The sequence below is a fragment of the Fragaria vesca genome, linkage group LG1, assembly GCF_000184155.1.
Source record: "Fragaria vesca subsp. vesca linkage group LG1, FraVesHawaii_1.0, whole genome shotgun sequence".
Lineage (NCBI taxonomy): Eukaryota > Viridiplantae > Streptophyta > Magnoliopsida > Rosales > Rosaceae > Fragaria > Fragaria vesca.
The window spans coordinates 18,932,337-18,943,589 of NC_020491.1; the positions used below are offsets into that span (position 1 = coordinate 18,932,337).

The window sequence follows — 11,253 nt, forward strand, 5'->3', positions numbered from 1 at the left end:
TCTAATATGATACACAATTAGCACTGTTACACTTGTATTACATTAGTGTTTGTTCATGTTAGCTAGCACAATCACATATTCACATATATCTTGACATTCCTATCAACAATATAGTGAAAAAAAGTCCAAGAAAATGAGAAAGATTGGTTTCCATCATGTATTGGGATTGCAATAAGACTACTCCCGTTTTCACACATTGACAGCTTTAGGTTGTGTTTGCTCAAAATCGAAAACCTCAAACATGAGGCGTCTTACATCTGGCTTCCCATATACAGTGTATGAGAGGCCATGAATGGCTTGCTGAATAGCAGTTGTGGCAGGATTCCTTAGTCTCCGGTTGTGCTCGTAAGCATCCATAACCTGTTCAGAATAGATTATGAACTGATGGAGGCGCTTCTCCCTCAAATACCTTCCACAGAACTTGTTCATAAGAAGTCTACGGTGTCTCTCGGCCAGCCACTTTCCAGGAGCATCTAAATGTTTCATCAGCAACCTTTCAGCCATAACAAGGTCCTAAGCAAGATATGAACCGACAACCACAGAAGTGTCAACAAAGTATGTGAAAATAGAAATATGGATTCTGCTATACCATTGAGGTGAAATGAAATTCCATTGATGGAATGTAATTTGGTACCTGGATCTTTTGGCCAACATATTCTAATCGCTCATAACAAAAACGGGGGTGCTCAAATTTGTGCTTCGATGGATGCATGAAAGCAAGCTGTATGCAAATAAGAAATCAAACAACACATCAAGATGCAGGACCTATAAGTATGGGTATGCATAACAAACAGAATTGAATTGACTAACAAATTTATGCACAAATTTTTTCTTTGGATGGTTCTAAACATTTGGTAGGAATGATCCACACCAATGTAGGGAACCCTAGTAAACTCTAAACAGAAGCAAAATGCTAGCTAGACGTGTGAACATGGAGTTTATATAGAAATTTTAGCAGTCTGTTTCCTTCATATGCTCACATTACCTTCTTCTTTTTTCTTTTTCTTTTTTTTTCCCATCAAGATTTATCTATTACATTGCTGTCAGTTCAAATAATTGTTCAATCTTTGGGAAATATATGTATATAGAGATGGAGGTAAACAAGGGATCACCTGTAGCCCAAGTCCGAGCTCGATGTTCCTTGCCTCAGTAATATCTGGAATTCGATCTGTCATCTTTAAGGGATATCCCAATGCTCGCATGACTTGTGGTCTGCTCTCATAATCCCATATATTTCCTCTAAACCGATGCATACCAGGTGGAACACAAGCCCTAAAGAGCCTTGGATGCGCAAACAGAGCATCTTCTGGGGGCTGCAGAGGAGTATACGTGTTATTTGCAGGAACCAACCAGCATTGAGAAGATAAAAACATCACTACTTATTATATGGTAACAAAATTGAAACACTGAAGACTGAAAAAGCCACTTTAACATCAGATATGATGTAAAAAATCTATCTAACAAGAGTATCCTAAAGTTGCCACAATATATATTCATCACTAGAAGTTTAACATCTGCTTTAACATACATCATTTCATGAGCTCTAAATCATTTTTTTCCAACTGCTGAGACAGGATACCAATGTTTGGCCGTGTTTTCAATTTTTTTTAATAGTCTATCAACATAAATTATTAACAGAAAGAAGAAAAGATATGGAGCTTGCCCTGTAAACTGCAACATCTTGCCAGCTGAGTTTTTTGTTTTCAAATTCTACAGAAACATAATCAACATCTTCTAGTTGTCTCCGTAATCTTGGCTGGCAGTCCTCAGCTTCTGGGTCCATTCCAAATACTTCAAAAAGAACACGATACACTTCTGGCATACCAAAACACAAATATATTGCCCCAAACAATGCCCAGAATACACACCTGCCCAATAACCAAAAACAAAAAATGAAGCTCATATGATTTCCAAGAAACCCTTAAATAGCACGATTGCCAACAAAAAAAAAAATCAGTTATGTATTGTCAACGAGTCTATGATCTGGAAGGTTATGAGATCTAAAAGTTAATTGAGAAGCAGGAGTAAGCTAGTAGCAATGTATAAAAATAACTTCACTGCAAAACTGAAGTTACATAGAAGAGAGCCTAAATTCGAGATAAGAAAGTGCCTAACAGTTAGTATGTTTTGAACTTCCATTCTTAACCCAAGGAATTGCTTTTCTTTGTGTACAACGCATATGCTATTTATCAAAACCATGACGAAATTGATCAAATAAGCTAGCCCCAAGCCCTATCCTGCCATTCCATTCCTTCGGCAAGACTCTCCATCATGTAAATGCTTCATGATCTATCATCAGAATAGCTGATGAATTGTTATCTCAAATGAACTTGATTTATTTTTTAATCGAAAACACCTCCAGTCCTCCTAATGCCATGCTAACAACATCTCTCAGACCAACCTTAGGATCTGACAATGTATCTCAGTGAGGCTTTCTAATATAAGATACAACCTTCAACGAAACTGAGCACCAAAAATATGGCACAGCACAACATTACGGTTGAGCCTAATACTGAGCTAAGTCTTTCATGTGCAGGCCTCATGTTCCCATTCTATCACAATAACTCAGTGACTTCCACCTCCATCAATTAAATACATAATACACCGATAAGCTCAACATAAACTTTCTATCCAACAAGTACCTTAAGATTCAAGTATCAAACACTACAGTAAATCATACAAGACTCTCACTGAAGAAGCATAACACTGAGCTACATTCTTCAGGTGTAACATACAGTCTACATTAACAATGCTCAAACTTAAGTATTCAACTAAGCACTGTAAAATTCAATGATCTAAACAACACACAATGCAGAACCTCCAGACACAAAGACAATCGAAAACAAAAAAAGCATTGAAACTCACTTGACAGGTGGCTCCCTCTCCTTCCTCTGCAACTTATCCATATCATCAAAAGGAAACACCAAGTTCTGCAAGCTAGCAGCCTTAATCCACCTTGGCAAGTACCTCTTTCCAATCAAAGCAAACACCCTCTCCCTCATCGGCCCCGGACTCTCCCTCGGATACCTCTGCAAGAAAAACTCCGCCAAACCCAGCTCCAGCACATACTGCCCCAGAAACCACAGCCTCGAATGCGCAGCCCGCACATGTCTAGCATTAGTCCTCTCACAACAGGGATGCTGAAACGCCATGTACAGCAATGTATCAAACTGCTTAGCTGGATTATCATCCCCTAACCTCTCCGACGGCTCGAGTGGGTACCCAAGAGCCTGCTTGGCCTCGAGCAAGTACTCATCAATCCAGGCCTTGTCGGCATTGTTGAGCCTCGAAGAGGGTAAGCAAGAACTGAGAAGAGGGAATGATTTCAGGGAGAGTTGTGGGCTGTTGAGGAAGCGCTGGGCGAGTCTGTTGTCGTCTAACGGTGGCCGGAGAATGAAGCGTTTCGGGGGTACTTTCTTCTTGGGGGAGGTGGCTCTTTTGCGTTCTGAGAGCTCCTTGAGGAGTCGCTGGGGACTGTTCTTGGGGAGGTCTTGTGGGTCGATGGCGACGGCGAGGACTCGGAAGGTGAGAGGAGGATTTGGGGTGTGGGATTTGGGGTTTATGATGCGGATTTGGGTTGGGAAAGGTGAGAAGGAAGAAGAGAAGGAGTAAGATGAAGATGGGGTTGAGAGGTGTGTGAAGGTTGAAGAGAGTTCCATGAGTGATAGTGGGGTTGGGTTAACAGTGGGTTTTGGAGCCTCAGTAAGCCATTGATGGAGGGTTTTGGGGGAGATGAGGGATTTTTCTTGCAGGGTTTTGGGGGTTTGGATAAGGAGTTTTAGGAGTGTGTGAGCTTCTGCTGTGAGTTGGATATTTTGCCTTTCTGAAATGATGAAGACGTTTTGGGTGTGGGGAGTGTCGTATGGCAGTTTCCGGTGTCGTTTTACACCCTGCCGAAACGATTAGGAAATGAGAATTCAACCACGGTAGCTTTCTTTGGGAAAATTTTGCTACATTCTTTTTTTCCGGGAAAAGAGTCGAGCTCCGATCATACGAGATGATCACGTCGACTGTGTCAAGCTAGAGACAACCTATTTGTACAAGCGAAAAGTTATAATGTTGTGCAAGAGCAGATAGACGACCTATTTGTACATTGTTCACAGTAGTTTTCTTTTAAGAAAGATTCAAGTATATTTGGTTCAAGATAAAGATAATTGTGTAGAATTAGAGTAGTCTTGCACAGTTGCACTAGTCTTCCATTGTATGGGGTCGGTTCATTTCTGAATAACTGAATTGAACTAGTAGATGTGTACATATGAGTGTCTATTTCTGCTGAAGAGAGCCATAGTTCTGATCGTTTCAGGTAACATGTCTCTACACTAGTATCAGGGCCGGTCCTGAGTAATTGGAGGCCCCGTGCAAACTTTTAAATGTGGCCTATGTTTTCTTTTGTGTGCAAGTTATATGCCTAATATAAATGGATTGCTACAATCATAATATATACGAACATACATTATGCATATGATCCATATAAAAAGTAAATTACTAGAAAGCTTTGCATGACACTAAATATGGTGGACTCCATTTCACAAACTGTAATATCCTCTTGCAAATTCAAAATCAGTCAAATGAACAAGCAAAAAGAGTTGTATTTAAGTTTGAAGGAACCTAAAAACTTATATAACGATGACGCTTCCTACATCTTTCTGACAAGTGCATCCTTAAAGATTCAATTTTTTGAGTTATACAAACCAAAATCAAATGAACTAAGGCATAGTCTTCCATCTGCAACAAGAGATGTTCATTAGACCATGCTTGTAAAACTATCCAAACAATACAGTGAAACAAACAACAAGGTTGCTAACAATAAAATCGTACATACATGATAACTACCAAGCTTTTCCATTGGATCATCAATAATAAATTGAAACTATTAGCAGACCTTTACCAAAAGAAACAAAAATAACAACTAGTGCAATACTACTTTCTGAACATTGATCTTCTTGCATTCTTAGAAGCAAAACCATCAATTAAACTTTCATAATCAAGCTTTTCCAGAAATTCTTTTTCAATTGAAATCAAAGCCAAAACATTTAGTCTTTCTTGTGACATGGTTGATCGCAAGTATGATTTTAATATTTTAATAGGAATTGTCAACAAAATTCTATATGCAAGACAAGTAGTTGGATAACGGTTTGCTCTCTTCAAGAAATTTAGTATTGCACTAGTTGTATCATGTAAATCTTCTTGTAAATGTTTTTGTAATAGTTGCAATTCATTAAATAAATCCTCACCTTCAATGTTTGAAATGTCGTCATTCTGTAACTTCTATTCAAGGTTGTTGCAGCTTGTCTTCAACTCTTCAGCAACCAATGATTTTAAGTTTTTGCTGTGAACAAGAAGCCAAAGGTCTCTTCATATTGCTTATATTGTTACAAACCTCCTCTCCAATGAACCGATTGCTTAATCAATTATGTAAACAAAGTAATGAATTCTGAAGGATTCTTCAGCTGTATTCTTCAGTGGACCGGTTCTAGTGACTCAGTGGCAATCTCAGCAGTGGAAATCTCATCAAAATGTTTTTTCTTACGGACTCTTCTTTTTTTCTTTAGCTCAGGAAACACTGGATCAATTTCCAATTCAGCAGCAATTTCTTTAGCACAATTCAAAGCCTTCTCAAATCCAACTTCTCGGTACTCTTTAAAAAAATCAATCAATGCATGCACACTATCCATTGCCACATCAATTCGCATATTTTCATATTGTAATTCTTTGCTGACTATATTAACTTTAGCCAAGATGTGATACCAAATTACCATGCCTACAATGAACTCATATTTTCCAAGTTCATCCTCTGCTAAACAAGTAGCTTGACTTTTAATACTTGAATCTGTCTCATACTCGACAAGATCTAGTAGTGCTTCTCTTATTTCAGGAGCTTGAGTCACAATTGCTTTCACACTGTCAATTATACTTTCCCACCGTGTAGTTGACAAAGATTTCAGAGTGAAACCTTTTTCCAATATGTTGTCTGTCAAAATCTTCCACCTCTTTGTAGAATCTGCAAACAATGTATAAATACATTGAACAACTAAAAAAAAACAAGTCTGCTTTACCACAACATTTTGCTACATCTGATAGAGTCAAATTGAGAGAATGAGAACCACAAGGTGTATAAAATGCTCTAGGATTGATGTCCAAGAGCTTCATTTGCACACCTTTGTGTTTCCCCTTCATGTTTGACCTATTATCATAGGCCTGCCCTCTAACGTTATCAATATCAAGATCAAGATGGGGTAGCACATTTTGCAACTCTTCAAACAAACCATGACCAGTTGTGTCATTCACAACAAAAAATTCTAGAAAATACTCATGTACCTTTATTGGAACTGTAGAGACATCAACACATCTTAATACCAACGTCATCTGTTCTTACTTGCTCACATCAGGAGTGCAATCGAGTATTACTGAAAAATACTTGGCTTCTTTTATTTTTTGTAGGATTGAACCTTTAATTTCAGAAGCTACTGCCTTTATCAACTCATTTTGCACCTTGTGACTTAGATAATGGTACTGAATCTCATAATTTTGTTTCCTTCTGATATGCTCCTTTAAGGTCGAATCCCACTCAGCAACCATTTCAACTAAAGCCATAAAATTTCCATTACTTTCTTCATAGATTCTCTCATTACTTCCACGAAATGCCAAACTCTGTTTAGCCAAATATTTTACTATTGCAAACAATCGTCGCAGTACCTTCCTCCAACGTTTAGTCTCTTTGCTGATTTGGTGCTGCAAAACTTTGTTAATGACTTGATTACTTTCCAGCCTTGAACGTAAATCCACCCAAATGAACATATTGTTGACATGCTCTGGACTTCTCTCATGTGTTTTCAAGCTGAAAGCAAGATGTCCCCAATCTCTTAATCCATCATGTGCTAAATGACTTGGTAGTGGTTTGTTCTTGAACAATTTACAACAGAAACAAAAGACTTTGTCAAGATCCTTTGAATACACAAGCCAATCTCGATGATGCTTCTCTCCATTTGGTAAGTACTTATTGTAAAATTCAGAGGAGAAACGCCTTTTCAATCCGTCTTTGGGACCTTTCCCTGTTAACATGTCTCTTACCGGACCATTTTTCACCAATAAATTCCTCCATTTAGCATCAAGATTATCTCAATTTCTAGGATCATTGATGTTCAACGGAATATCACCATCATTACTGTTCAAACTAGGCTCCTTTACAGGCACTTCTTATTCTTCTTCCATAGGTTCCTCCTGCATGTGATCCTCCACATTTTCAGCATCATCTTCTTCTTCTATAGGTTCCTCCTGCATAAGATCCTCCACATTTTCAGCATCTACTGCCCTAATAGGATCCTCCACATTATTTTCAACATTATTGAAATTCATATCATTCTCTTTAGACTGATTCTCTTCACATTGTGGTCGTTTGAAAACAAATTTGTCCATAGCTCCACTTTGACTTTTCTTGAAACACTCTTCTTTTCTCTTTTTTTGGCGTTTGGCATGGCCGGACTCAAACTTCCTAGTGGGAGGCATTCTACTGATTCACATAAGAAAACCAAAAACAAAAAACGATCCATGATTCAATATGTAACTAACTAACTAAATTACATAAATATAGAGTAAATGAATGATTGTAACAGAAAACAAATTGAAGTAGTAATTGTATTAGACAAATGCAGAAACACCAACAATGTATATTTTATTCGGTAAAGTCTATAGAGCAAACTTAGCAGAGCTGCAATCTATTCTCTATTACTCTATTCTCTACATGTTCAGTGGTGATGAACGATCAACAAATTCTACTCTTTGATGAATAATCAACAACTCAAGAAGACAAGCAGCCAAGGAAATCGATCAAGAAAGAAGAACAATAGAACAACTTTGATGAAAAACAAAAGAAATTAACATCTAAGAAGGAAATATGAGATTACCTTTGTAAATAGTATATTAATGATCCAACACCCGATTGCTTTCAATGAAATCTGATCTTTTGAGAAATCAAATTGGGGATTAGGGTTTTTTTTTTCTTCACTTTTCTGGGGAGGAAATTGGGTTTAGAGAGGATATGAAATATGGGAAGACGAGAAGGGAAGATACGCGCAAAAAAAGAGGTGAAATCTCCAAAAAAAAAAAACGCCAATAAAAAAGGAGGTTGGAGGCCTCAAACTTGGGTTAATCGTGAGGAATAAGTAAAAAGTCCTTAACCAACTCTGCTATAACCACTTATGTGAGTATATCTACTTTTATCATATATAAGTATACATATATATATATATTTTTTTTGGAGGCCCCCGAAAATCAGAGGCCCTATGCAACCGCACAAGTCGCACAGCCCAAAAGCCGCCCCTGACTAGTATAGTGTAAGAATTATTAATCCAAGTTTACATCAATTGAATGGCTATATCAAGATTAGGTATATTTCTACCACCTATCATTGTTAGGTTTTCTTTCACGCCATTTATCAATAAGTTGTTCAACTTCACACACAGAGAAACACCGAAAAAGCTCCGGAGCAGCAACCTTACATTTGATAGAAATCAATCGTCTTTAGTGACCCCTCTAGGGTATTGAGCAGAAATCCTTCAGGGATTGACGCTAATGTGATTGATGCATCATGAGTTTATGAGTGGCAGAGCCGAAATAAAATAGTTATCCAAGCTAATTGTGACATATAGAAAAAAAAATTCAACAAATCTTTACAATACGAGAAACTTTCACAGAAAACTAACTAAACCTTACAAAACGAGGCCGCAAAGCTTCAAAATCTTGAACATAACCTCATTCTCAACCGCTTTAACCAATTCCCTGTCAATGTGAAACACATTTTAAGTGATCAGTTTTTAGAGCAAATTGGGAAAATCAACTCCACTGATTTTTCATTAGAAATAAATCAGGTGCATAGCTCATTTAAGATAGCTTAGCATGCATAAAGAGCAATACGTAGATTTTAAATGTCCAAAATTGTTCTTCTGTCAACAAAGTCAAGTCAATTCTGCTTTACAGGTTAAAGCTCACTTTAGACTACTTATAATATTTAACCATTAATCTTAATCATGTGTGAAACATATACCTCTCATTAATCTATGAAATGTCGCTGCAAAAGGCCAGGATGCTCCGATCTTTACGGAGTGGTTTGGCAATACGAAACCTAGGTTTCACTACGGCGGCGGAGAGTCTTGTGCTCCCTAGCCCAAGCAATGGCGAGATCTCGGTGACGTGGGCTCGGAGAGAGATTGCTTTCTCAAGCGGTGGTGTCGAAATTTCGACCGAGAGAATTCATAGCCTTCAACCATGTCTTGTGGCGGTTGAGGGTGTTTATGGACCCCTTGGGGTGAGCGATTCCGGATTGGGTTTCACCGATCTGGAAGTGAGTCCTTGCAAGGAAGCTAAGTCGTCAGAAACGATGATGGCAAATGGACAGGGACGTGGGGCTGCGGCGGTGGTTAAGGTTGTTCATGGCTCGAGTTCTGGTGTTGGCATGGTGGAGAAAAGCCTGACTGAAGGAGATGGTATCGTATTTTCAGGGCTTAGTGTTTACTGAGTCCTACTTTTACTTGGTCTTTAGTCAATAATCGCTAGACTTTAGGAGTCTGTTAGTAGGGTTGATTCATTCAAGTTGGTTAGTTGTGCTGCTATTCAAGCAGATAAGTAGGAGTTCAGTTTCAGTTGTAAGGCTATTTAAAGCCAAGTTTGTTGAATAAGATTAAGTCATTCAGCCATATTGTTCTTGTGCTCTGTTTGTTATTCTACACTCAATCAGGGTTCTAACAATTTGGTATCAGAGCCCCCACTGGGGCCTGAGATAAAAGAGAGCTGCAGTCTTTCGAGTGACTCACAAAGAAGAGAGAAAGATGAGTGAAGAGAAGGGTCTTACCAAACTGCCACACTTCGACTGTCATTATGACCACTGGAGTGAACTAATGGAGAATTTGCTGAGAGCCAAAGGATTATGGAACTTGGTGGAGAATGGGTTCGAGGAGCCAACCATTGGTACGATGCTGACTGATGCACAAAGAGAGCAGTTGGAGAATGCAAGAACAAAAGACCACACAGTGAAGAATTACTTATTCCAGGCAATTGACCGAGAAGTGTTCGAGCAGATATTGGACAGACGCACGTCCAAGATTGTGTGGGACTCCCTGAAAACAAAGTTCGGTGGGAATGATCGAGTCAAGAGATCTCTTCGTCAATCCTTGAGGAGAGAATTTGAAGTTCTGGAGATGAAGTCAGGTGAGGGCATCACAGCGTATTTTGTTCGGGTCATGGTAGTAGCTAACAAGATGCGGAGTAATGGGGAGATTATGCAAGATTCACAAGTGGTAGAAAAAATCCTGAGAACTCTTACTGAAAGGTACACGTATGTGGTTATTTCAATTGAAGAGTCAAAAGATATTGGTAATATGTCAATTGATGAACTGCAAAGCACACTTGTGGTTCACGAACAAAAGTTTCAAAGGCACATAAGAGAGGAAGATCAGGTGTTGAATGTGAACTTTGGGGAACGAAGTGGAGCAAGAGGCCGAGGCAGAGGCAGAGACTCTTTTAGGGGTCGAGGGCGTGGAAGAGGAAGACAAACTTTCAACAAAGCAACAATACAGTGCTACAAATGTAACAAGTTGGGTCACTTTCAATATGAGTGTCCAACTTGGGAAGCAAATTATGTGGAGCTGGATGAACAAGAGGAGATGCTTCTTATGGCTCAAGTGGATTTTGTTGAAGGAAAGAGAGAGGACGTATGGTTCCTGGATTCTGGCTGTTCCAATCACATGAGTGGTGACCTCTCTAAGTTCCATGAGATGGATGATCAGTTTCAGCAACATGTGAAGTTGGGAAACAATTACAGAATGATGGTCCGAGGCAAAGGTAGAGTCAAGCTGAATATTAATGGGGTTTCTCACATTGTCACAAATGTATTCTATGTGCCAGGCTTAAGCAATAATCTGCTCAGTGTCGGTCAATTACAAGAGAAAGGGCTTGCTATTCTCATGCATGCAGGGATGTGTAGGGTGTACCATCCAGGGAAAGGCCTCATCATTGAGACAGTCATGACTACCAACAGAATGTTCGTGTTAGTTGCAAACACACATGGAGAAAAGTGCTTCCATACAAGTACTCAAGATCTTACAAATTTGTGGCATTGTCGCTTTGCTCACTTGGGGTACAGAGGGTTGAAGACACTTCGGGAGAAAGATATGGTACATGGACTGCCCAAACTTGCCTCTCCAACATCTGTTTGTGTAGATTGTCTTGTTGGAAAACAGCATAGGGATCCAATTCCTA

General features: G+C 38.9%; 1 protein-coding gene across 1 annotated transcript; it reads right to left on the reverse strand.

Moving 5' to 3' along the window:
• On the reverse strand, positions 1 to 3,757 carry LOC101307831. Its single transcript, XM_004288420.1, has 5 exons — positions 2,866 to 3,757; positions 1,664 to 1,868; positions 1,113 to 1,313; positions 635 to 721; positions 1 to 513 (listed from the first exon to the last, which is right to left on the reverse strand). Exons 1-5 carry the CDS (start codon positions 3,657 to 3,659, stop codon positions 190 to 192), a joined length of 1,611 nt encoding a protein of 536 aa, XP_004288468.1. The 5' UTR covers positions 3,660 to 3,757; the 3' UTR covers positions 1 to 189.
• Positions 3,758 to 11,253: the final 7,496 nt, after the last annotated feature.

Coding starts and splice junctions, on each gene's coding strand:
- LOC101307831 (XM_004288420.1), bottom strand. CDS start 3,659: ATGGAACTCTCTTCAACCTTCACACACCTCTCAACCCCATCTTCATCT. Junction 722..1,112: donor AGCTCGGACTTGGGCTACAG/GTGATCCCTTGT, acceptor ATTTGCATACAG/CTTGCTTTCATGCATCCATC. Junction 514..634: donor ATGTTGGCCAAAAGATCCAG/GTACCAAATTAC, acceptor TATCTTGCTTAG/GACCTTGTTATGGCTGAAAG.